General features: G+C 42.2%; 1 protein-coding gene across 1 annotated transcript in view; it reads right to left on the bottom strand.

Moving 5' to 3' along the window:
• ME3 (malic enzyme 3) overlaps positions 1-26,475 on the bottom strand; it is a 124,269-nt gene that overhangs the window by 37,773 nt on the left and 60,021 nt on the right. Inside the window, exons 2-4 of the mRNA XM_032206382.1 lie at positions 20,465-20,598; positions 19,429-19,578; positions 1,027-1,102 (exon numbers count right to left, since the gene is read on the bottom strand). Coding sequence (XP_032062273.1) covers positions 1,027-1,102; positions 19,429-19,578; positions 20,465-20,598 — 360 coding nt within the window. The remainder of the gene's footprint in view (positions 1-1,026; positions 1,103-19,428; positions 19,579-20,464; positions 20,599-26,475) is intronic.

The raw sequence follows: 26,475 nt of genomic DNA, 5'->3' as shown, positions 1-26,475 counted from the left end.
TACTGCCCTTCCTATGGTCTGGTTTGGGTGCCAGAGAGCGATGTTTCAACAACAGTCTAATCTTTCTGTGCCAGTTTCCCCATCTGCAAAAACATACCTATTGGCCATAATGAGTTGTGCTCTCAATCCTGATCAGAAACAAATGGAAACACTGAGATTTTTGGACAGAGCAAGGACAAAATATCTAGTTTGCATTTGTTCTCTATGGTTCCAAAGACAAAAAATATTTTTTCTGGAAACATGTTCAGTTTCTTTCTTTCTTTCTTTCTTTCTTTTTTTTTTTTTTTTTTTTTTTTTTTTCTTATTATAAATGGAATATGCTTGGAAGATTTTCACTGCTTCCAAACTTTCTTCCTGGAAGAAACAGCTTATTGATAGGAGACTGAACCTCTGTCAATAGCCAGGGAAATTCCCAAGCACATGTACTTTCAAACTGATGGAAGGAGGCAATTGGCATGACCTTTCTAAAGTGTTGACTTTATTTTATGCCAGGGACTTGCCCAGCCCTGAGCCCTACAGAAAAACACTTCACAAGATCACTTGTTAGGTGGGATGTCAGTAATTTCTTCAGCTGCTGGATATCAAACATTATTTGCAAAGTTGGGAGTGTTCTGGATGCTGCATGACTCATTGGGTTTGGGAAGAATCCTACAAGCAAGTCAGTTACAGAGATATCTTAAAGACCTTTGTATATCTAACAGGTTGTGAGTTAGCCACAGTATTCTTCAACACCTATATCTCAAATCTTCACCAAGGCCTTGATTCTGTATGAATTTATTATCATGCATGCTGGTTTTTTTGACCAAGGTCCTGCTGCCTTTAATAAAGATGTTCTTGACTACATGCACACATGAGAGATTCTCCTAGGTCCAACCACTAGCCTGGAAACTCTTTGAAGCAGGGAAGACTTTTTATCTTGTCCTTTCAAATAGGTAATTCTGTAATAATTCCAAATAGTTCCATTCAATATCCATTTTGCACCCAACTCCTTTGAATTTCCAAGCCCATAGAAGACACGCCACATACCTTAATATTTTCTTCAGGCCAAGAGTTTAGCATTGTTGCAATATGGCCTTTGTCATGGATGGTGATAAACAATCCCCTAGGGAAGAAAAAAAAAAAAAGAAAAACACTTGTAATAAAATTAGAAACTCCAAGAAAAAATAAAACAGGTGAAACTTAAAAATTCAAGGAAATGAGCTACAGAGCACAAAAACAGGCTATTTGCTTTCATGGAAAGGAGACAAGAGACTGCCAATATGAAGTTTAATTAGTTTAATTCTCATTTCAGAACCCCAAGGCTCAAAACCCTTAATGGCAACTTTACTCAACAGCCACTGGTGTTGCACATTTCACCCTTGTGAAATGTCATTGTTTTGTGGAGCAAACTCTGCCTTAGTTCAGAAGAGCTTTCTTGTTAAAATAATTCTGGTAACTGCAAGGAAGCCTGATGATTTTACCTTAACCCTTCTTATACAGTCTTTCATGAGGAGCTTATTGTTGGCATTTCAAACAGTTGAAGTATCATCCTTCTCACCCAGCTACCAATATCAGCAACTGCAGAGCTAGACATTTTGGGTCCCCTCTCTAGTCAACTGAGCTCCAAAAATTTGTAAGCCCTTCCAGAGTTTGACCACCTGGCCTATATGAGAGATGGCTCCAGGATGGAGCTGAATCACCAGAAATACAGAAATTGCTCCAGAATACAGTCTATATCAACAGACTGTACCGGGAGTCCAAACGACATTTTTTGGTATTAACTATACTGTAAGGAACTGAAGTTAAATCCAGCCTGAGCCAGTCTAAAGCATAGACCCTCTGGGTCTGGGGTTCTCACCAAGCCTTTGCCACGCTATGCCAGGTGATCTCAGAGAAGTCTGTTTTGCTCCTAGCAACTGTATCCCCTTTTGATCTTTGTCTCAAGGGACTGTAAACATGTCAAGAAAAGTTTGGCTTGCTCTGTTCATCTAGCCTGAGCTTGATAAGTAGCTGTGGCCTTGGGGCCAAGTTTACAGATACCTTAAAAAGGGCTCATATTTAAGAAGTGGAGATAGTGGCTGTCTATAACACAGGCTTTATTTATATTTATATATATTTATATATGACTTCACTCAGTAACAAAATGCTATACCTCTGCTGTCACTGCAAAATCAGTGGTCATTGTGAACCCATGTAATGTGAACATTCTGACCACATCAAACTTACCCTTGCAACACCATATTTTTCCTGAATATCTCACCCCAATTTTTGATACTTGCATTCACCTAATGAAAAACATCCAAAATTACAAGAAATGAAACAGAAAAATAAATCTTTGGATGAAGCCTCAGTACAAAGTATCAGCACTGGCAATAGCATACTTGACTGCACTACAACTAAACATTACTCAACACAAAGGTCATCATTATTTAAATGAAAATGCTCTCTTTTTAATAAAATTAGGAACTAGAAGACAACATTCTTGGAACATGCTTTAGACTTGTGGCTTACTTTTCTCCTCTTTGCTGTTATTACCATAAACAGTATCCTTACCAGGGATTCTTCCAACATCCAAGATAGTATTATTCACATTGATTAATCTCTGCTCAGATACTTTGAGATTTTTTGATGCTCTTTTTTAGCAGTGCTAACCCCAAAGCAGCAGCCTCCTCTATATGTGTCTCAGGGTAAATTGCTTACGTTGCTCATCAGCACAAATCAGGGGCTCTAACTTGATGACTTCTCTTGGCAGGCCGAGGCACACATTTTCATTGCCTTGTTATCTGCTCACAAAAGCAAGAGTTGTGCTGGTGATTAGCGTTGCGTTGGAAAGCAGCTGGAACAATGGAGAAATGCGTTTTGCTGCTTCCATGTCCCTACTATTGTTCAGCCCCTGTAAGTTCAGATCAGGTCACAGTTTGGGGTTCTAAAGTGAAATGTGAGCTAGTAAAAGTCTTATTTTTAGAGAATTGAAAACAACTTCCATTTTAAGTCCCTATAAGTGATGGATAAACAAACATCATTAGGTTACTCTCTCTGGCATGGACTTCTCTCATACAACTCTTCCAGGAGGGCAGATATCTTCCCACGGTCAATTGTGGGAATCCTAATAAAAAAGCCTTTTTCTCTGAAAAGAAGAAAAATAAAAGTCCTGACTTCAACACTGATCAAGACACAATCACAGAGAAAGATCAGAAATACAAAGAAGGAAAGTAATGGTTCATTTATTCAGCATAAAATAAACAGTTAAATCTGTGCCCAGTAACCAATGAACTACATGTAATCACATACGCATGGCCTATCTCAAAGGCATTATTCACAGATGTTAATCTTCATAAACAAGGGGTGCTGTATTGCTGCCATCCACGTTTAGAGGAGTTATTAACCAAGACTTGAAAGCACAAATTAGTAACATCATTGCAGATACTTCAAGTTACGACATGCTTGTAAAAAGAGTGGTATGGTTTCAATAAGCATTTTCCATACACAATAAAGGCAACCTCTTAGTTGTCTAGCTGTGTGCCTCACACATTCTCATTGCTTCAGTACTGCCACGAGTACACCAGCTATTCAACCTCAGGAAGACACTCACTGCGCACAGCAGAAGCTGAAACCCAACTGTTTGCCCACCACCAGTCTTGCTGCTAGGTGAGCAGTGAACTGTTTCACACAAAGTAGAGAGGGCAAATGCCCACTGCCTCAGAAGAGCTCCTGACTCTGTTTCCTTGGGAGGACAGTGGAACGGTTTCCACTCCTGTTGGACCAAGGAGAAGAGAGTCTGGGCCTTTTAAAACCTGAAGACTGCTCTGTGTTGTTCAGGAGAAGGGCCCTGCCTGCTATCACCATGGTATGTTTTGCCTGAGGAAGGACTGGCCTGGCTTTGATAGCTGAGTTGGTGGCTGAGAACCAAGCACCCCTCTCAAAATTTGCATTCCCTTTCTTAATATTATGTTTATTTGATGTTAAGCAGGACCCTCCATTGCATATGCTGGCTTTCATGGACCCTTTTCTGGAAAAAAAATGGCTATGACATATATTGACACTGCATTCAGACCGTGACATGGACCAGGTTCTCAGTCCTAGCTGCTTCCCTCTGCAGTCACATGCATAGAGCACTTCAGAAGAAAAACTGCTCCTTGTTTTACTCTGGGCAAAACTGGATGGCTTAATTTAGACTAACAATTAGCACACTAATGGCACTACCAGCTTTGGAAGGGAAGCCTCTAGGAGCAGAAAGGGCCATCCATCAGGGGAATGTGATGTCTCTCACTGACACAACCGCATGGGGAACTGGGCACAGCCTCATATATTCCTTCATCACTGAACCAGAGAGCCAAAGGCCCAGTTTCAATAAAACACAAAAGCTTCCAGTGCCTCTAGGCACCCAGCTGGAGCACATTCCTGAAGCTGTTCCAAGCTCTCTGGCCTCTACTTGGTGTTCAGGCATTCAGAAGGTGACTCTGGTAGTGGTGAGCTGGAAGATGCAGGCACTATGAAATAATGACTCTGACAGCCAGCTCAGCAACCTCACCGTGTTTTTAAGAAGATGGCAGAGGCACATACCAGATTTTAGTCAAAAAGTGACTTCTTGCATTCAGGGGTCGTAGGTAAGTCCTCATTCTGAGTGAGCCCCATAAGAGTCATGCTCGTGCACCTGACAGTAATGGTTACCCACAGAGATGAGGTGGCCAACTTATCCACTGCAGCGAGATATCTGAAATTGGCTGAGGGTTAATCTATCCTAAAATCACTTCTGCAAGCCAGGCAGAAGGAATAAACAAGCTGTGCACGCTGAACTCAGCAAAAGGTTTGCTGATGACTGAATAGGTGAGAGTAGCAGCCAGGTTTCTCTCATGGGTATGTAGTTTATAGGAGAGGTAGCAGGAGCAAAAGCTTATTTGTGCCTCGAAGGACAGCAGGTAGAGCTCTGAATACTGAGAGAGACAGGCTGGTCCATGTGGACCACTAGTAAATAAGAAACATTCAAGTGGAAAGAAAATCAATTAACTTGATTTTCTTTTACTGAGGAAAAGATGCAGGCTAAGCATTCTGAAGAAAGAATGCAAACTAAACAACAAATTCTGCCTTTACCACCGTATCTTCTCCATCTCTCTTGAGATTATGTTTGATAAAATGCTTCAGATAAATGAAAAGTCAGTGAAGCTGTTTTACTTGAATCCATTTGAGATTCAGTAAAAATGATTCAATTAAAATAAAAGGCTAAAAAAGTAAGTGGTTTCAATCAAGTCACATAACATGGGCACTGTGTGAGGTGCACAAATATCCTGGGTTTCCGGCCCTCAAAACTCACCTATGCCAAGGCACTTGCCATTTTACATGGATTTAGCCGTTCTCCCTTGGAGAAGAAGCTATGTGTACAGCTGGAAGCCAGACAAACATAAAGGGGTAAAAATACAAGAAATAGAGCATAGTAAAAATGAGAATGTACAAACTGTACTGCTATTTCTGGCTAAACAGTAGCTTTTGCGGAGCTGTTAACTTTGTGCAGGTAATTCAGAGTTGGGAGTGCTTCGCTCTGCATTTGTTAGGGTTTCAGAGCTTCAGTCTCCTTTTTTTTTTTTTCCATTAATATCACTGGTTTCACTACAGCCTTCCTTAGTTACAGTGGAAGTCAGACTAGGTTTCATTGTGTCACTGAGCACATCTGTAAGGATCCAGGAGACCTCAAGGAGTGTTACTACTTATTAATTTGTCACAGAAACAATTCTGTATGGATTTCAGCAAGTCAAGTCAAGCTGTCTGAACTGGACTGCTGGATTCTGCAGACTGCTGACCATCATTGCAGAATCTGTCAGAGCGGTTGGATATGTTCACCCACACCACACAACACGTTTTCTCATGCCTAAACCAGAGAGATTTTCTTTTCTTTTCTGGTTTTGTTCTGGCTGCATGAAGTGCTCCAAGAATTATAAAGCTACACAGCTTACCATGCACACAAGTTGAAGAATCCTGCTGTAAGGGTTAAATTTTGGCAGTTCTGATGGCATTATGAAAGACACACAGTGAAGACAATCCCAGAACTGCAAGGCTCATTTTAGAAGGAGTTCAGGGACAAGGGAGACAGGACAGATTGGATTCAAGGATGCAATACCAGATACTGATGGTAGCTTTTTAGAATAACATTAATTTCTTTAAGACATTTTGGAAGGAGCAAATTGTAACATGCAAATTTTACCAGAATATAAAAAATATATTCTGTAATGCTTTTATTCAATGAGAGGTTACTTCTTCAAAAAGGCAAAGTAGTGTTCCCCTTTCTGATCTTCATGGTTAGCAATGCTGCATTGTGAGCTATTTCTCCTTAGAAGAAACAGTGTGTGGTGGAGCCAGGAGTGTTATCTCTAAAGCACTGTTGTTTATTAACAGAGAATGTGCAAAGCTTCATTTCCCAAAACACAGAGTGGAGTGAAAAAGCTTACGCAACTTATTTCCTCACAGCTCCAAATCTCTCCTCATTTTCTACCCAAAAGCCTCTCTCCTTTTTCTTCAGCAACTGCTAGTGCTTTTGCAGTTGTGCTTGCAGCACTCGTGGTGTTGCCTCTTCCCACTTTTATACCTACTGCTGCCTCTGACATGTAGTCAAACAGAAATCCACTGCAGTCCATGCCTTTGCTTTTCTAGGCTCCATGTAAAGCTCTTTGGCCACTGTTGTACTTCTGTTACAGTGTTGTTCTGTGCTGTGGTTTTGGGTAGCACTGATGACTTTAGTTGCCTGTTTATACCCAGAAAATTAATGGCCTCTCTACATTATCATAGGTGATGACGGGCAGCAATTATATTGACCAACGTTACCATCCTGGTCAAAAGGCACAGAAGAGCAGAGCAGATGATGGCACCGGCTCACTGATTTGTATACTGGCATGAAGCTAGCCTTTGTTCCATGTGTACTTCCCTCACTGACTGAGATAGGAACATATTTCTATGGTAGTTATGTCCTTGTGGAGGAAAAGAAACACCTCTAGAAGGATCTAAAAACCTCAGGAGTTGTAAAGAGTTGAAAAGCACAAAGAAAACCACCCAACCAATGCAGCTTCATCTTTCTTTTCCTCCTTCACTCATTTTCTCCCTCACTACTTTAGTAGGACTATTCTAAGAAGAGGAGGATACTTTCTCAGTAAGGGAGGAATGTATTTGCACACTACTATCCAATTTTTACAGATACTGCAATGGTCAGGCTCAGTCAAGGTTTGGTATCTAGCAAGAAGAACACAAAAACAAGTGCAAATTCCAAGTGCTGTATGCACAGCAATCCATCCATCAGTCTTCTTTACCAGATCTCAGAAGCATCAAGAAGCATCAAGGATGTGTTTTTTTTTAATTGTCTACCAACATTCTTTGTATATAACTACTTGTTCCTGAGAAGAGGGACTGACGAAGGGAAGAAAATGAAAATGGTAGCCAACGTCCCTAATACACACTGCTTTTCATTCAAGAAAAGACAGGGACACTTGCAAGGAGTCTTGTTCTGTGTGTGTGCATGTAATGAACTGGAAGGCTAAATCATGAATATGGCAACAAAAATCAAACTTTTGTTACATTTTTTTTCCATTTCTTAAATTCTAGTCTGGGTGTTATGATGAGAATTTGCTCCACAAGTAAGGACTGACCCAGGTGGGTCAGCATTAAGAAAACAAATATACTCAGAATAGTTAAATCAGACAGGCAGGCATCATAATTCAGTGCTTTCATCCAGACAGGAAAGGCTCATTCGCAGAATAAAAATGCTCAAGACAAAGGTTAAACATCTGAAAAACTGAAGGTCATGAAGACCTGCCCACATTAAAGTCCCTGACTGTTTTGACTTGGTAGGGCCTGAACTTCCCTCAAAATGGGTAGGAAGTCCCCGGGAAGCCATTATTTAAAGAAGCAACAAACAAAGGAGATGAGTCACATCTCTGCCAGCATCCACGGCCTGCATGAGGCTGCTGCTGAACAGCAATGAAGAAGTTGTGAGACACTGGTCAGAAACCCGCACTGAGATATCATACATTGTAAAGGGCTCTGGTTTGGAAGATCTTACCTCTTACCTTTGAAGATCACTCAAATATCACCTTTGAAAGACATGGGACAAGCTGGCCCTCTACAGTGATCACAGCCATTGCCTCGCATAAAGGCACAACACTCCTGGAAAGCTTTGAGCAAGACTGTCTCAGAATGATGCTGAGATTCACCTGGCAAAATTATCTTCATGCTCAGGAAAGAAAACAAGTTGGCTTGTCCTTGTGGAAGGATGCCGACTGCTCCTGTAAGCCACTCTGTGCTGTTTTGGGTTTGGTTGCACTATACCTGAAGCCCAGATGACTGCTGCAACATACACACAGACTGCTGTGTGGGACATACACACAGGAGGGATCAGCGGACAGCCTTGTCTTTCATTGTCTGCTAACCACAGAAAATTGTCCCTGCCTTGCCAGAAGAATATGCTAGATGACACACTCTGTGGATTCAAGGCTAGTCTGTCCTAGAGATGCGGTAAAATGTGGTTACAGTACAGCCCTACATTTGGTTTTATTTATTTACACCTTCAAGACTCATGCACAAAATTAACAGGTTGAGCAACATGGGTTTCTAGAGACGTTTCCACCAGCTGCACCCCTACTGTTGATTTTTTGGTTCAGGTCCCTGCCAGAACAGGATAAGAGCCTTCAGGAACAACAAAATAAACTTTGAAATTGCTTGGCTCTTTTAGGGAGCTCAAGATTATAAATGCCTGAGGGCTACAGACTTTGGAGAGAAAGTATGTGCTAGCATGCACTGATTTGTCTAAATACAGTACAACTTATCATCACATTGGACAAAATCTCTGTGGTGATTCACCAGTTATTTTTTCAGATTTGTTTACAATAAAAGCCAAGAATTTTCTGTTGGTTTAGATAATTTTGTTTGTAAATTGTAGGGCACTGAGCAGTGCACTGAGGTGCTATGGAAAAATAACAGAAATAGAGTACAGTCAACTACTGATGAAATTTATAGAGATCCATAAGGCAAAATCCTGTAATTTAAGTATGCTATGAGTTTTAATTTTAAATAACCTGCGAGGTGAATGATTGCATTAGTACTATAAGTGTTTTTAAACTTGTCATCATATATTTTAGGCAGGAAAACCAAAAGTGTGGGAGCCAGAAGATGCAGGCTCCAAGGTACACTGATGGAAGATTCACTCTCCATAACCCCCTATACACACACAGGGAACTCTCTGTGATCCTAAGGGAAGGCAAGCAGCTAAGCTGTAGGAAACTGCTGAAGATCAGGAACAGACTGATTTGCATGTGTCCATAAGGGTAATGGCTCCCAAAGGCAGAGAGCAATGCGCACAGCCTTCAGTGGAAGCTGCAGTGCTTCAAGTTCTTTGGCATAACCCAAACCCTGCCCCAGCAGGATGGTTCAGATCAGAGCCTAAAGCTAAGCTTTCATATCCATGTCCAAGTCTTTCATGCCAGTAACACTCAGCACTACTTTTAGCTGTTTTTCCAGGAAATGGGAGCTTATGTAATCATTCTGTGTCCCCTCTTACCTGCTGGTTCATCTGAAACAAATTTATCAGAAAGGCAAAGGTCTCAAAGATGTTTGTTTGTTCCTATGCTGTTTTATAGAAATCACTGTTGAGATTAAGGGAAAAGATAAAGGAGTTCGTGTCCCCAGCACTCTGGAGAGGGTAACACAGACCTGCCCCTGACAATTACTTTGACAGCTGGCCAAAAAGACAGCTTGCAGCCAGACACAACATGCGTTCCTTCACACCTCATCCCTACCGAGCCCTCACTAGCCCAGCCCTAGCAAAGCCTCTCAGCCTGTCTCGGCTATAGGAGTAAGCAGAAAGCAGAACAGCAGGAGGAAGCTGCCTGCAGGGAAAAACATATGAAAAAAGAGGATGGGTATGGGGGTCTCAGGGTCAAAAATGCAGAGACAGGGAAACAGAGGGGACCCGAAGCTGTGCTCACTGCTCCCTAGAAAACTGGTGATGGAAGGGGAGAAGCAACAGCTTGTGGGGGTATATGGTGGAGCACAGGCAGATAAGGGAAGAGATCAAAGGGATGTGGAAGGGAACAAAAAGTATTGAAAATGGGAAGTGTAAGGGGACAGTGGACAGTGTTTAGAAGAATTCTGGATTCATTGGCTGTGCTAGTCAGGAAACAGCCTGAAGAATAAATAGCCCTCTCTTCTTCCCCATGGGGACAATGGTGGAGAAAGACCATAGTATAAGCACTGATATTGGTCATTACACAGCAATGTAAAAACATGGAGGAGTGGCATTAGGTTCCCAACTAATCTCTGCTACTCATAGTCTAGGACTAAGGGAGGAGGCGGACAAACCCACATCGCTTCTGGCTTGTTACAAGTTGCTTGCTCCTACTGGATTCTCAGGACGAAAAGGTTTAACCAGAGAACTGTCATAGCATGGCATAATTCAACAGATACATTCTGATTGTGTTTCAAAGCTTCAGAAAACGATTCTTTCCATGTCATTTTCATCATTGGTGTTTCAAGAGTGGTGTCTAGGAGGAGCTCTGAGAAGGTCTGTGTAGGGATTCAGCCCCTCGAGCCAAGGGCAGGGAAGGAGCCAAGCAGGTCTGCAGTGTGGGGGCTGATTCTCGCTAACCCTCAGCACCCAGAGCTCCCTTTTTGCTCATGAATCCAGGACACTCATAGCTCCTCTGACACCTATGCATAAATTTACAGATGCACATGGGTAAAGACCAGTGCTTTGAGGTGAGACATAAGATAACACGACCCTAGGATCCTACCAACCAGCAAGAGTAGGCACTTCTCAAATTCAGCATCCTTTGCTCTATTTAAACTCATCATGCTCAAGCAGCTTGAAGCCCCCATCTGAAGAACAACTTCAAGAACAGGAAAAGCTGGCTAACCCCTGTTATTTTTTGCCTTTTGGAGGCTGAATCCTAGAGCAGCCTGTGTGTTGGACCCTGGCAGTATCTCAGCAATTGGAAGATGACAGGATTAGAAAGAGAAATGTGTTGGGATGGGCAACCAGTGCTATTGCCCGTGGATGTTGACCAAGAAGCCCTTATCTTTTGTAACTGCTAAGCACATAATGTATTCTATTTTCCTTCATAGTAGAGGTTAAAGTGGGATCAAAACTCTCTGGGAAGCTAAATTAAATCCTACCCTGATTATATTTCCTTCCTGCACTGAGAAATTTCTTCCAAGACCCACACCTTTGCTTTTTAAAGTACCCTGTAGGGAACCCCAAGATTGAACACAAAATCAGAACAAAGTTTGACCAAAAAAAAAAAAAAAAAGTATCATATTGACAGTAGCATAGCAATGAACTTTCAAATAAGTTAAATCTAACCTGGCATGTTCTGTCTTAGTGAATTCACCTATTTTATTTTATTTTATTTTATTTTATTTTATTTTATTTTATTTTATTTTATTTTATTTTATTTTATTTTATTTTATTTTATTTTATTTTATTTTATTTTATTTTATTTTATTTTATTTTATTTTATTATTTTATGTCCCATAAATTGTAGCAAGTACAGAGCCTATCAGGAGCTTTTACAGTAAGTCATCCACAGTCATATGCTGTAGATGTGTGTGATTTGCCCGTTGTCCAAATGTTTGAATTGTGTATTTGAATTGTGTATTTGCATGCAGTTTTCCCTTTGGTGTAAGCAAAAAGGCACTTCCGAAAATACAGAAGAAAACAAGGAGGCAAGAATTACCTTACCAAAACACAAAACCCTACACTCTGTGTCGACCATAGACCTGTTGGGAAAATCTGTGGCAATTGCAAAACACTTCTTCATGTTGCCTGTTGATTTCTCTTCTCTTTCAGACATGGATGCCCTGCTACTAGAGGATGAGAGTGCTCTGGCACAGCTATTATACAGCAGCATGACAGAAAATCTCACAGTTGCCTTGCAGTGAAGCAAAAAATAAAAATTCAATTAAAATTTTATAATAAAAATGCAACATTTAAAAATATAAATATATAAATGACCAGTTAAAAAAAATTGTTCCTTTTTAAAAATTGTCCCCAAGTCACAATGCATGGTCTATGGAAGGCTGTTATACAGCCCAATGGATATTGCTATCAAAGGTTTTCATGATAGTTGGTATTATTTCCCCTCCAATTTACATCCTGGTATTCATTATTCTAAATATTTCTTCTCCCTCCTCCCTGCCTTTGACATTTTTTGTTTAAGGTGGGGTTGTTCCTTGTGGCAGCAGCACAGATTTATGCCAGATTAAATGTGAACACATCCTCTTGAATTTCCTTCTCCAGGTCAAACGCTTCTTTTGGCCAGCTCCACCTCTTCCTTTGAGCTTCTCCTGGTAAACCAGGGAATTTCAACAAAATCCAAATCATCTCTGGCAGCAGGATAATGCCTGACCTTCACAAGTTAATTTGAGATTATGCTGCTAACTATAGTGGGCCCAAGACTTTATGTCCACAGAAGTGTCTCTTCAGTGTCAGAGCTTTTTCATGTACATTTTTTCTTAGGAAAAGTAAGGGAGAAAGAGAGAAGAATGGAGATATGGAAGGAAGAGCACTGACAAATTTTCTAATGAAGAAACCTATTTGAATCCTTCTTCATATCCATCCCAATGTAACAAGCCTGGTAGAACCTCATAACCCCAACAATATCCATCCTATGTCTCCAGTCTTCACAGTACCTGAGATCACAGGTGATGCAAAAGCCTTTCTGTCCTTATGCCCAGGAGCTCCTTTAGCTCCTCTCCCCATTTTGTGTGCCACTTTACTGAAGCGAGAAGAGAGCTGGGACAAGGATGGGGGTAGAGCATGCTGAAACAACCTGCCTGGGAAAAGCAGGGTCAGCACATGGGAAGCAGTGGGAGCTCCTGAGCCACTCCACCATCTCTCAGCAGGGGTTTTGAGACAGGCTGAGTGTTCACAGCAGCCCTGGGCTCCCTCTGTGTTTGGTGTTTCCTCCTCACCTTCTCCATCCATGCTCTTCTTGTTGCTCCATAAGCTGGTCCCAAACTTAGGACTGTTTCCCAGCTTAACCCCTGCCAGCCTCTCAGGGCCTCCTGACTGCACACCATGGTCCTTTTCACAGATCCCTACATTTCACCTGTTACAAAACCAGCCTGCTCATGGTGGTGTTATTTAAACACAGATCATAAAACACATCAAACTCATCCTGCACTGATTTCAGCTATTTCTGGAAGCAGTCTGAACCTTGCTGGTGGCAACATGAAACGTTATGACAGCCAGTGTTTTTGCAAGAATTACGGACCACCTAGAAGGATTTCAAAACATGAGTTTCAGGCCAACAACTCAAAATCCATCCTTCTCACTCACTTTTGGTCTTCACTGTTTTATAGAAGAGGGATCGCAGGCAATTCACTGGTTAGTGACAAACCTATGAGGTTTACGCCTTTGTTCTAACATCTGTTTGTTCTGGGGTTAACGTGTCCAGAAATGGCAGGTAACTTTATTTCCCGCTGCTTTGATTGAACAACACAACTGAAAAAAAGCCCTCAGCAGAGCCAGATCTGTTGACAAGACAGTTTTGTAGATTGACTGATGTTTCACTTGTTTCATTGATGTTTCGTTTTTCATCAGGGGCAAAGATCATTATTCTGTCAGACTTAATTTTAGCACATCTGCATCCTGTTAGCTTTCATTCTCTGAACTCAACTTCATCCCAACATGTTTTGTATTGTTCTGCAGCCAGTCCTCGAGGACATTTACATACCCAGAAAAGGACAGTGAACCCAGGCAAGTTTTGTCTGTCCCCCTAGCTTTCCTCTGGTGGTGATGCACCAACCTGTTCCAGTCCTTCTCTCAGGGGATGCCAAAAGCTTTTGCAGAGCAACTGACAGCTCTGTATTTTTGAATACCAATATGCTTATGAATTATCTGCTGTCTGAACAGGCTGTGGGCTTATGCCACTATAATAAACTGTTTCTTACTGTTATGAAAGAACTAAAACCCTGATTCCATGCCCTGAAGTAAGTTCTCTTCTCTGCTTTCTCTTTGTGAAAAAATATGGAGTCTCTTTTCAAAGATTCTGTCACTATTTTTTAATTGTGAAACTGATCCTCCAGCTTAAAAAATACCTTTTAAACTGCATTGCAAGTGTTCAGTCCAGTGCTGTATAAGGAACTCCACAATATTAATTATAAGTACATTTTACGCTGAAAAAGAATGAAAAAGCAAAAGGGGAAAAAAGTCATAATACTATGCACTTATGCATTAATATGCTTAATAATATGCACTTTTCTTTGCAGAGGACTTTGCTTCTTCAATCTAAAGCAAAAAGGACTCCCAACCACAGTCTCAAGACTTTCAGGGCTAATGGAAGCATTTAATAGGATAACAGTGACTCTGCTAATGGGATCAATTAACTAAGATTCCTCCTCTCTTTCTTTGTTTAGTGTCTCAGAAAGCTGCAAGCCCTGCTCTCTTATATTTAATTCCCTCACTCTAGAAAATTTCTGATGAGGAAAAAGGATCCCCAGACTTTGAAGAGCAAAGGTCCCACGTTCCTTAGGTCCACGTTCCTTAGTACCTAAGGTAACATCTCCCTTGCATCCAGCTACAATAAGGCATCACCATGAGCAAAGCTGCCTCCCCGAAGCCTTCAGGCCTTCAGCAACTTGTTTTCCTGCTTCTGCACATCCCTTTCCCCTTGTCAGCACTACTCTTCGTGCAGCTGACGGTGAACTGGCTATCCAGATTACTGCTAGCCTGGCCCAAAAAAGACTTGGATCCACTCCGATTTACTCCTGAACCAGATCATCGCACAGCTGCACGGACATCTGTGCAGGCACAAGAGCAGTGGAAGGGAGGAGTGAATAAACAGGGATGGATCAGGTGGGGCTGCTTCCTTCAGGGCCCGTGACCACAGCAGCCCTGTGCTGGGGACCCTGGCACTGCTGGCAAAGCTGTCACATGAACAATGTCAGGGAGGACCACAGAGCTCCCTCTCCAAGGAGGGACAGCATCTGAAGTTGTACAGCTCCACAAAAACCTCCCCCAGGGCCAGGTCACCCTGAGCATCTACACGTCTTACACTTCTTGTTACCTTGGGACACTATTTCCAGAACTTCTGAAGACAAACATGGCAGCACGTTTTCCTAAGAAAACTACAACCCCAAGACCCCACGACACCAACTGCAGAGGAGCATAATCTGAGAAGCCCACAAGAAGTGAGCACATGTGCCTACCCTACATTTACACTCCTCTTGTACCTGTTACTGGCCACTGATGCAGGCAGGATCCACAGCTAGAAAGACTTCCCTTTGGATACAGTTGCTCTTCTCTTGCGCTTGTTTAATGGTCTGCTTTAGCACTGAGGAGAGATTTTGACAATGTCCTGACCACAAATGTGACAGAGGTCCTATAGTTTGGTATTTCAACTTGCACTCAATTTGCACTTGCAGATTACACAATTTCTATTTTTTTTTTAATTTAAAAACACAGAATAAATTATTATAAAATAAAACTGTACTTTGGCTTGAAGATTTTAATGTTTATGGCATGACTTTGAATAAGTGAATATTGGTAGCTCAGCAGGGAGCTGTCTGGGAAACAAGATAGGAAAAAAGTGATTCAACAGAGACACCTTCCAGCAAAAATTTCAGCGTTCTTAGGGGACAGTGCCAGAATGTTCTTAATATTTTGATGGTTCCACGTCTCTTCCAGACATTCTAAAAACTAGAGTTTCCACCATGCAGGAAGAAGCCTGAGGCCTTAGCAGATGAAAAGCCTGCTTGGAGAATTTAAAGGGACTCCTTCTAGAGAAAGGCAAACTCCTACATATGGGGAAGGCAGAGACAGGAACCTGCTGGGGCACCTGAAGGCAGGGCCTTTACCCAGGCAGACTAGAGGCATCACAGATAAGGATGTAAAGAATTGGATGTTTGCAAGTGCTTTTTTTTCTAGTAGCTCTTTTCTACTGCTAAACAGAGCAAACCTGTGTTTCTAGACTGCTGGCTGCCTGGCTTTAGAAAAGGAAAGGACAGAAGGTGCCAAATCCCACTGGGAGCAGGTAAGCCTGCTTACCTGTACAGGATGCTGGAGCCCCAACGTGGGAGGAAAACCAAACACCAGCTGTATAGAAGTGCAGGTAAAAAGCTTGTCCTTAAGAGATTGTACACAGAGATCAGAAAGGTAAAAGAGGCATCGAGCCCCGCGATTATGACAGCAGTAGATGGCAGACAAAATCTGCAGCCATGCCAACACTGATAAATGTATTCTGATGAGAGAAGCCCTGCTGGACCTCTTGGGGATAATTTCGGATGCTCTTATATGAGACTTGCTTTGTAAGCAAGTTACTTGTGCTTTAATCTTACCAGGTTCAGCCTTCAAACATAAAACCAAGCACTAATGGGGCTAAAAGAGACCTCAGAGCAGGAGGAGGCTTATTGCATTCACAGGTCACTAATTTCTGCTGCTGAGGCTGCAGAAAGACTGCATAATATTCTAGAGACCTCCCTCCTCAGCATAAGCTGTGTTGTATACAAGTCAATCCACGTTGGAGCACCATGGGATATTTTGAAACTGAGACATCTTTCATTGCCCCTGCCTGCTCAAGAGCATTAAATGTGACAGTTTAAATGAAAAGGTAATTGCTTCAGCAAACATTCAAACTTTCCTGTTGCTCAAAGAGTTGAGCTGGGAGGTTTTGAGAGATTTTGATTCATGGGAGAGATGATCCAAAACCAACAAGACAAAGTTCACAGCAGAACATCTAGCGAGGAGAAGTGATGAGCACAATTATAAATTTGCACGTATCTGGAGGGGTAATAACATCAAAGAAAGGATTCACAGGGAGAAGACAAGGAAGCAACCAGCCACTGTGTATGACTCAGCAGAATGATGAGGGCACGCTGGGATGTGTTAGCAAAAGCAAGAAGATATCTGCTCCACTCCCCTCAGCGCTCCCTCGTGAGGCGGTGCTCACTCTTCTGTGATGTAAACATAGCCAAAAGGGAGACTCCAGAGTGGGACAACCTGCATGTAGCAGCAACAGCTACAGGCAAGAAAACTACCAGGCTGAACGCGATCCCAGCTTTCCATTCTGAAAAGGCTATTGTAGAGGGGATTACATCTGCAGAGAACATTGAGGTTATATGTTAGTGGAAAAATACTTTCTGCTCATATGAGAGTTAAGTAGTGGAATGGGTCATGTAGGACAGCTTTATTGCAGATTTAAAATAAAATGCAATCAGCTAATGAACAGGATTATGATAAGGCTTCCTGTGACAGCAAAACAAAACTGAGTGGCTTGGAAAACCTCTTCAGCTCGAGGCACTATGTTCTTCCTAAAACAATAGTGAAATATATCATGGTGTAAGTTTTATGTGGTCATCATTTTGTTTTAAAAACCTTCTGGTACAAAAAAAAAATAGGTTAGAAGAATTACCTTCTCTGATCATCAATGCAGCTTAGGACAACTAATATGTGAAAAGCTAATAATTTAATCTTTAATATTAATTCCTGAGCTCTCCAAACCTGCAGGTCCCAATAATTTTAGCAGAAAGTGTTGGCATCCTACCCTGAGGTGCGTGCCTTGCAGGTAAGCTTCCAATGTACGTTACTTGGTCCAGGAGAGAAGGTATTTATTGTAGGACAATTAGACACAGATCTACAAAATAAGCATGTATGAATGCTCATTTTAATCTCATCACTTTGCACAATAGCTCTTTTCTTTTTGGAACAATACCACTAATTTGCTAAAACGACTTTGATTAAAACCAAATCTGAGGCTAGACTGAAATTCACTCTGCACCATCAGAGAAACAAACTCCCTGCCATGGAAACTCGGTGTACTAAGGGCATGAAGCTCTGCCCTTTTTGCTGAAGCCATGGGCTGCAATCCAGAGCATCTCCAAGCCCAAGTTCAGCAGCAAAACTGCCTGGCAAGGGGAACAGATGTTCTTACCACAGTGGTAAAATAATGTGGATTTAAAACATGAGAAAGAAGGGGAATTCTTGAATAGTCACAAATTCAGAAAGAGTTCAGCATACAGAAAGACACCTCTGCTTTCCCCAGGATAACAGCAGGGTTGGAAACAAAAAGAAGTAAAACTCCCAAATCTCGTCTGAACTTTTTGCGAGGTAAAGGCACGCTGAAGCCAGAGATGTAATGGCTGTGCATGGGGCTGTGGGTCAGGAACTGGCTGCTGTGCATCTAGTAAGTTGACAAGTGGTGGTGTGCTCTTCCCTACCTTACAGAACTCAGAACTTGACCCATGGGGACAGAGCCTGGGCTCTGGTCTCTGTTACCTTTTTCCCCTGCCCAGAGGAAGCAAGTGTCCTCCCTCTGTAAAAAAAGGCAACTCCTTCTTTGTTTTCTTCATATGCACTGAGGAAGAGGAGGAGAGGATGTGTATAAGACTTGACTAGATGACTCACTTCACCACAGCCTAGCATATCCAGAATTTGGGTATCAGGGGGCAGGGCACAATTACCTGGGACACATGTAGGCCCAGAAGCAGTCCTGATGTTAAGCTCTGTGAGAGAAGCAATTCAGCAATGAGGATGAAAACATAGATTTACTAGAAAATTGTGATTTGCAGGATGCAAATGTGTTTGCCAAGGCAATTTTATCTATATGTGCTATTCATTATCTCTCTACACAGCCCTCACACCTTTTACATCTGCCTCATGGTCGCCACTGTGACCTTCAGTCAGTTAGTATGACTTTCCTCAGTTTCCCCATCCATCACACTACCATCAGCTGAAACTGCAGTTAAACCTCATGCATGTGAAAACTTCTAGCAAAAGCTAAAGTGTTTATCTGCCTACTGGTACATTTCAAGGACAAAAAAAAAAATAAAAAGCTTGCAAAGAAAACTAAAACCTGCTGTTGAATTTTCAGGATAAACCTAAAATGTATTTCAGAATGGTAATGAGAGGTTTATCCAAACATTAATCATTAAAAGCCATTATGCAGAACAGGGCCTTCCAACATGGTACACAGTGTTTAATGTTGCATGAATTTTCTCAGTAACTGTTTGGAGCACAGAGGAGGGCACTGATGCAGAGCATCATCTCCTATGAAAATGATTTTTTGTGAGGTGCTTTGTGGAGGTGCATACTAAAGTTCAAAATCAGCACAATGTATCCAAAATCCAACAATTACTAAAAAGCCAGAACTGCAGAAAGAGCTCAGTGCTCCCAAGACAGCAGACGGAGTGGTGCAACCATAAGTTCAGAGAGACATTTGGAGCTAAACTATACAGACTGTACGGTACTGTTTGAGAACAAAACCACTCTGTTCACTGTTTATAGGAAGAAGGCAGAGCTATTCTCAACTCCCCAGCTCATCGTCAGATGTACACACATGAAGCTGCTTGATAGCCTATCTTTTGATTAGGGATGAAGTTTCAGATGTTTCAGGCCACCCACAAAAAGATGGACAGTCAATACAAAAGAAACATTCACAGAAATATAAAAAAAGGGCCTAGCACAGCCTTTTCACTCACCGTGGTCTCCTGAAAGCCAAACCATACTGCTGGCAAGCCAGGCCAACTGTTGGGGTATAAACGATGGGCATGAATCTCTCAATGTCTGAGGTCAGCACTCGGTAAAAAAGCTTCTCGTTCCTGTCTTGTAATGTCATAAGAACAATATACCTTAAAAAAATAAATATATGTATATATATAAACCAAAAGCAAAACAAAATAGATATATATCAGTATTTCTAGATGATGACAGTTTCATAAAGAGCAATAGTCTTCTCACTCCGTATATACACAGTTCTGCAAAGCCCTGATACATCTAAATACTAAGATACATTACAAACAGAGACTTCGAGCAAAATTTCTGGATTTGCAGTAGACACAAATGCAATGGAAACAGAGTGGGGCATAATCTTCAGTATCAAAATCTGCTATGCAATTTGTAAGATTGTATATACACACGTGCATATTAATATGTAAATTTCAAAGCACTGTCTTTCCTAAAATATTTCCACAAAACCTCTCTCCATTATCCTGCTTCCTCAACTACTAAATCACTAAACACAGGATAGCTAAATTCCATATTTGAAAAATAGAAGACAAAAATATCAATATACGACACGGTTCTTGTATTATATTTTTTCCTACCAGTTGGCAGGTTCTTTCTGCTCTTCTGTTCCGTATTTAAGTGAATATGTTGAGAGCACACAGACAAGTGCATGCAGCACACGAGACCACTCCAGTGCTCTGGGGCATGGGCTGCCTTTTTGTTGTGCTTTTGTACACAAAGGACAGTGAACCCCCAGGTTAACATCAGAGCTCTCCAGTAATATGGTAGTAGAATAGCAAATACTGGTGCTATTGTGGGACCACGACAGCATGTAACTGAGGTGACAACAGACAGGCCAGAATAAACACTCCTGGTATTGACAGGTGGAAAAAAAGTGACTCTGAAGGAAATCTATGTGCCTTGAAACAGCATCCTCAAGTCCTCCTGAGGTCTTTAAAGAACTGTAAATTAAGGGGGAAGGAAGGAGGAAGTAAGATGTTTTTGACATACTTGTCCAGATCATTCGATTTGTTCTCGTAGTTTTTCATGACACGGAGAACCTGGACATCTTGGCTCAAGAAGCAGGGAGGCAGGAGGCCGTGAATTCCCAGCTGCAGCCTCTCTTGAAGTGTAAAAGCCATTCCCTGGGGAGAAAAGGAGAAGGCACATTAAGCTGGCAAAATACACACTACCATGTGCACCCCAGCGAAAAATGAGGCAAGGATCCACAGAACATGCCCTCATCCTGCACAAATGCCTGCTCCCAGATCACAGGCATCTTGCCATTCATACATGTGTGATGGCAGTGGGTTGGGCAGGCAAGGGGCTGTGGAGGCATGGTGTTTGCCAGCAGCTCCCATCTGCAAGGGCACCCCTGCTTCCAGCTGCCCCTGTGTCCCCAGGCACGGTGCCTTAGGTTTGTTCCTGCTGAAGGAGCCACGTGCCGTTTTTTATCACCCTCATGCAGTTGCTCTCCATGTCAGAGCAACTAAAAATAGACCTTACAAATATAGACCAGTAACACCTTGATTATAGAGCCAGAAACAGGGTGTCCGAGAGGAAAGCAAGCATGGACACAAAGCCACAGAGGCCCCAGAATAGTCCTGGGGTGCAGGTAGCATTGGGCTGTGCCAACCCAGACCTGCAGGTACATCCCCCAGAACACCACAGCTGCTGGGCTTTGATGATTCACGCTCTTCTGCATGAATTTGGTACTGAATCTGTACTTATACAGTGTATATATCTACAGAGTGTATAAAACCTACTGTGTATACAAACTCAGGGTTTCTCCCAGTTTGCATTCTTACTGTATTAATTAATTAGCCCATGCCTACTAGATTCATTGGCCTGAAAACTCCACTGCCACTATTAATCCTTTATAAACCACGTATCAGGTTTAGACTTAGATACTAAATACTCTTATCAAACTCATCAGTTCCATGTAGTTTCTGTTTCCACCAGGCATATCATTCCATACTACTCCATCAGGCACACATTTTTCACTGTTTCTATCAGATGACAAATATTAATGGCATATTGACAGCACAGAAGACAGGTCTGATGTGTAGGATGCTTTCTCAGTGCCAACCTCTCTGCCCACAGCTCACCTTTTCAAGGAGCACACAAAGTGCCATGCGGCAGCTCCTGCTGGCCCAAAACTGAAGCTCAAAATGCTAGACTGCATGGATAATCCCTGCTTTTAAAGGACAGTTTAGTCCTTCCCAGGCAGAAACCTGAGTGCATCGTGCTCTCATGTGTGTGGGGGCTGATGTTCAGAGGAGCAGCACTATCCTGCGCTGGACACAGCTCTGATGAACAGCACTGGTAAATGCATTCTGCAGTCGGGGAAGATTATGAAAGGTCTTAGACCTTAATTAATAGGATTTCTGCTATCCTGATACCAGATTAGACAGCAGGATAGAAAGAAACATTTTCAGAAATGTCTAAAGAGCTTAAATCCTAATGAAAACTTTACCCATAACTAACCAACCGATTTGTATCTCGACAAAGAGCTGGCAGTAAAATATTCAAGATTGGTAATTACTTCACTACATCTACTCAAGCAAACAGAGAAATGCTTGAAAAAATCCTAATGAGCAGCTTTATGAGTACATAGCTGTTAAACTGCTGTTTTCTTCCATGGCTTGAGTGCTAATCTATGACAAATAGCTGTTATTAATGCCGCACAAGAAAAACCAAGGACATATCTGGATGAACTTGTTTTTGGCAGTCTTCCATCGCCTCCCATTGCTTGTTCCTGTCCCTGTGCCACCCCAACACTTGTGCCACCACAAGCATTTGTGTGGTCACATGGCTAACGAGGGAGAGGAAGTACCTGGATTAAAAATAACCAGGTCATTTGAGCTCAGAGCAGCTCCCATACACACCACTGATGGCTCTGCACAGCCTCAGGGGACATCCAGCTATGGGAATGGGCCGCTGGAAGAGCTGTTCACTTGTACGTGGTGTGGCTGCTGCTGAAAATGTTTGGCAAACCACCAGCAGAGATAAAGCAATGTAGAATAACCTGGAAAAGACCACGCAGTGATGGAGGCAAGGACTAGAACTGATTCTCCTGCTTGCCAGATCCACACCTTCTACATAATGTGACACTTCTTCTATTACTAAATAGTATGCTAGCACAAATTAGGAAAAGTCTTCGTATATTTCATAAAAGACATCCATCCTCCAGGAAATCTAAGAAAAAAAGTTCCTTATCCCACAAGCATTTTCTTACTTTTCTTTCTGCTCTGTATCAGGACAGAACCACGTACTTTCCAAACCTTTGATGCAAGAGCATGGCAGAGAGAAATCATTCCTTCTGTAGTCAGCAGACTGCTGGGAGGCAGGAGGTCAGGGGTTTGGTGTCAAACACAGGAATGGCACCGTGATCTCTGTGGTCGTTGATGGATGTTGTACCAGGACATGGCTGGTTCCGTTAAAGTGTCTGACATTTTTGACCCAAATTTCCTTCCTGGACCTGAGAAGCCTTTCCCCAAAAGAGTTTCCTAGCAGAATTGGTACATTCCCACAAGATAAAGCTGGAGTTTTTGTGAGTCATCATTTTTCAATGTAAAGAAAAACATTCTCATCAGAAAACTTGCAACCATCTGTATTCTCTAGAACAGGGACTGCTGAAATACTAGGCTAAGATTAACACTGGACATCAGCTGTAAGGCACTGTTTGGCTATGAACTGACACTGCTGTATCACTGCAGGGAAAACAGAGCTACTGTGAATGTCAAAGTTTATCTGCAATGAAAGGCAAAAAAAAGATACAATCACAATTTCGAGCCATTTACTTCCTGCAACCTTTGAACGGGGAGGATAGATAAAGGGAGACAAATATTTGGCACTAAATACTCCACTTGCTTGTCTAGAGAGTCACATCACAGGCTTGCTGATCCGGGTCACAGCCTGACCCTCGCTCATCCCCTGCAACAGAAACAAAGCTCGGCAAACACACAAACAAGTGGTGTTCACTATAAGAGAAAGCGATAGAAAAGGCAGAAAGATGACATCCCAAGTATTTCTGCCCCCAACCCACTACAAATCATCTTGAAGCATTTTTTTCAATAGGCAAGAAAAGCATTTCAGTTATTTTCCACCAATTAAAATTGTGGTTTTAGTATTTCATCAAATGATCCCACACCTAATACCATTCTTTTTCTCATTAAACCCAGCACATTTCTATGCAAGATACTGCTATGATGCCTTGCAGAAGCAGCAGTCATCCACCAGTACCTCCTTATTTATTTATTTATTTTTAATTCTTTTTGAATTGGTTGCGAGCTGCCTTAACAGTATCTCCTACATCATCATCATCAGTGTAGCCAGGAGTATCCATCTTTACCCAGGAGCAGCATGAAGTTGTAATCAGTTTACAACTGCTGTGGAGGTGAAGCACTTGTATTTGGGCACTTGCACTCCAGTTCTTTTGTGGCTTTTTTCTCTTTTTTTGTGGGAGCTCACCAGGATGCTGCTCCCTTTCCAGGTTTGTCTGCTGTCATCCACCACCTTCCTGTTTTATTGCTTTCCTGAATAGCGAAAGGGCTGAAAAGTATTCAGCAGCACGCCGGGTCACCTCTTGAAGTGGCATTGGGAATTAATATATTAAATAGGTTCAAAAGGGAGCATGGGGTTCTAGAATGATTTGTCTCTGTAAGTTGGACTGGGATGGTTGTTCATGCATACCACAGACAAGACGCTGCTGACTGTTTAAATTGTGGCAAGTTTTTATGTTTGCACAGTGCCAGGGCTCTGGTCTTCAATGCCAACCCATAAATTTCAAGACAAGGCAAACTCATAGAATCATAGAATAGAATCATAGAACCATTAAGGTTGGAAGAGACCTCCAAGATCTTCTGGTCCAACCATCACGCTACCACTAGTATCACCCACTAAACCATGTCCCTAAGCACCACATCCAACCTTTCCTTGAACACCCCCAGGTACGGTGACTCCACCACCTCTCTGGGCAACCCATCCCAGTGCCTGACTGCTCTTTCTGAGAAAAAATGTCTCCTCATTTCCAACCTAAACCTCCCCTAACACAACTTGAGGCCATTCCCTCTAATCCTGTCACTGGTTATCTGAAAGAAGGGGCTTACCCCCAACTCCCCACACCTTCCTTTCATGCACTGCTCTTGAATGTTAAGCATTCTGGAGATCTACGTGCATGGAGGTAACTTTTGGGATTGTGAGAGCAGATTAAACTGTTCATTTAAGCACAGCCACAGTGGAGCTGTTGATAGCCTAAGGGTAAGCACAGTCACTAATGCCCCACATCTCCAGCTCACTGCACTTTAACACTTATCGCATCCAAATGAGCTATACCAACCAGTATAAGCAGTTTCATACTGGAGAAACTATAATCATATGTGATGAGAAGTTGCTGCCTCCACAATCACTTAAATCTCCAAAACACTTCTAAGTGCAGAGCTGGTCCATCACAGAGTGGCTCTGTGGCACGGGAGCAGAGCAGAAATTGCCTGCCCTGCCTCTGAAGGCTGCTTTCTGAAGGTCCAGGAGAGGGACCCCTGGGTGATGTGGTTACATTCACCGAAACAGCACAGCGTGAAATGAATTTGGAAACACATTCTGCCTCAGATCAAAAGCTGAAATTCACAGAGGTAATGCTATGTCTAAGATTAAAGCTTTTGGGGCTAGATTTTTTTTTTTTTTTTAAGACTGCCTGAAAGCCATATTGTACCACTCTTTTTCTGGTCTTAAAAGGTCTAATGATTAGATGGCGAGCCACAGCCCTGCAGAGCTGAGGCCAGGTGCTCCAATTCATTTTAAAATGTGTGGGAAATGAGTTGTCATGGAGAGGGCAGATGCTATGTCACTAACCAAAAACAAAGGCAAAAATATCAGCTGCCCACAAGGCTTTACACTGTGTGGAAGTCTAAGTGAGGGGTTTTGTGCTGAAAATGAACCTCCTGGTTCCTTGGGCTTGGAAAGGGATGCTACTGCAGGCAGCAAGGTGCAAGAACAGGCACCTTCTTTATAATTAGGAAACCAACAGTCACGTTGGGGACGTCCTGATAGTCACGGAGCTTGTTATTCTCTACTGATTTTTCCTGCAACGTGTTTTCTGCAGATATTTGCACCTTGCAGATTTATAGCAGGGACACACCTTTACTATCTGCAAGCAAAATTTCCTTCCAGCAGGGTCCATGCCAGTGGTTAAAGCAACCCTTGGTGAGACTGCAGGCAGTGGCTGGGGAGCAGAGGGCAGCAGCAGATAACATGCATTTTTTGTACTGTGCAGGACTTTTCTACAAAGGTCAGGTGCTGTTGCGGCCTCTTTGGCACCAGCTGACTGGAGAACCCTCTTCAATAAGGAGCAGTGCATATCCAGACGCTCCTTGTGCTTCCAAGCTGCGCTGGCATGGAGAGCCAGCCCCAGACCCTGTCCTGCACAGCATTTCCACCCTGGAAAAGCTTTATTGAAATTATTATATGCATAAAAAAAGAGGGAAGGAGACACATTAGAGGGGTCACCCTTTATTTTCTTATTTTAAATGTCTTGTAGCTTCTTATTACCTTTAATTTGTATGTGAGTGTGCTCTTAAGCTTGGAAAAGAACCAAACCCATGATGTTTTGGGGTAGTTGGAAACCATCATTCAGTGAGTCCTCTCTGAAACCTGGAGAGATTCCCCACTGTGCCTTCTCAGCAGTTATTGCTGAGCAAATCTTTTGTTGACCATGACTTACAAAGTCTTCCTACAGTGTCTATGCCTCTTTCTGGGTTCAAAGTCACAAGTTAAAAAATCCCACACTCTTGGCCATCCCCTTTGTTACAAAGTGATATAATCACGGATTTCTAATCCTTTCATATCGTTGTTCCTTCCTCTCCCACGGAGCCTGGGAATTCTAAAAAAGCCCTCCAAGACAAAGATAATTAAGCAATTCAATTCAATATTTGTTTCAGTTCCTGGGGAACCACCTTCAGTGAGGTCCACTAATTCAGTTACAACATTAATTGTTCCGACTGTAATGAGGTTTTGCCGGCAAC

The sequence above is a fragment of the Aythya fuligula genome, chromosome 1 (genome assembly GCF_009819795.1).
Source record: "Aythya fuligula isolate bAytFul2 chromosome 1, bAytFul2.pri, whole genome shotgun sequence".
NCBI classification, from domain to species: Eukaryota; Metazoa; Chordata; class Aves; order Anseriformes; family Anatidae; genus Aythya; species Aythya fuligula.
This window is presented reverse-complemented; position numbering and strand designations above follow the sequence as displayed.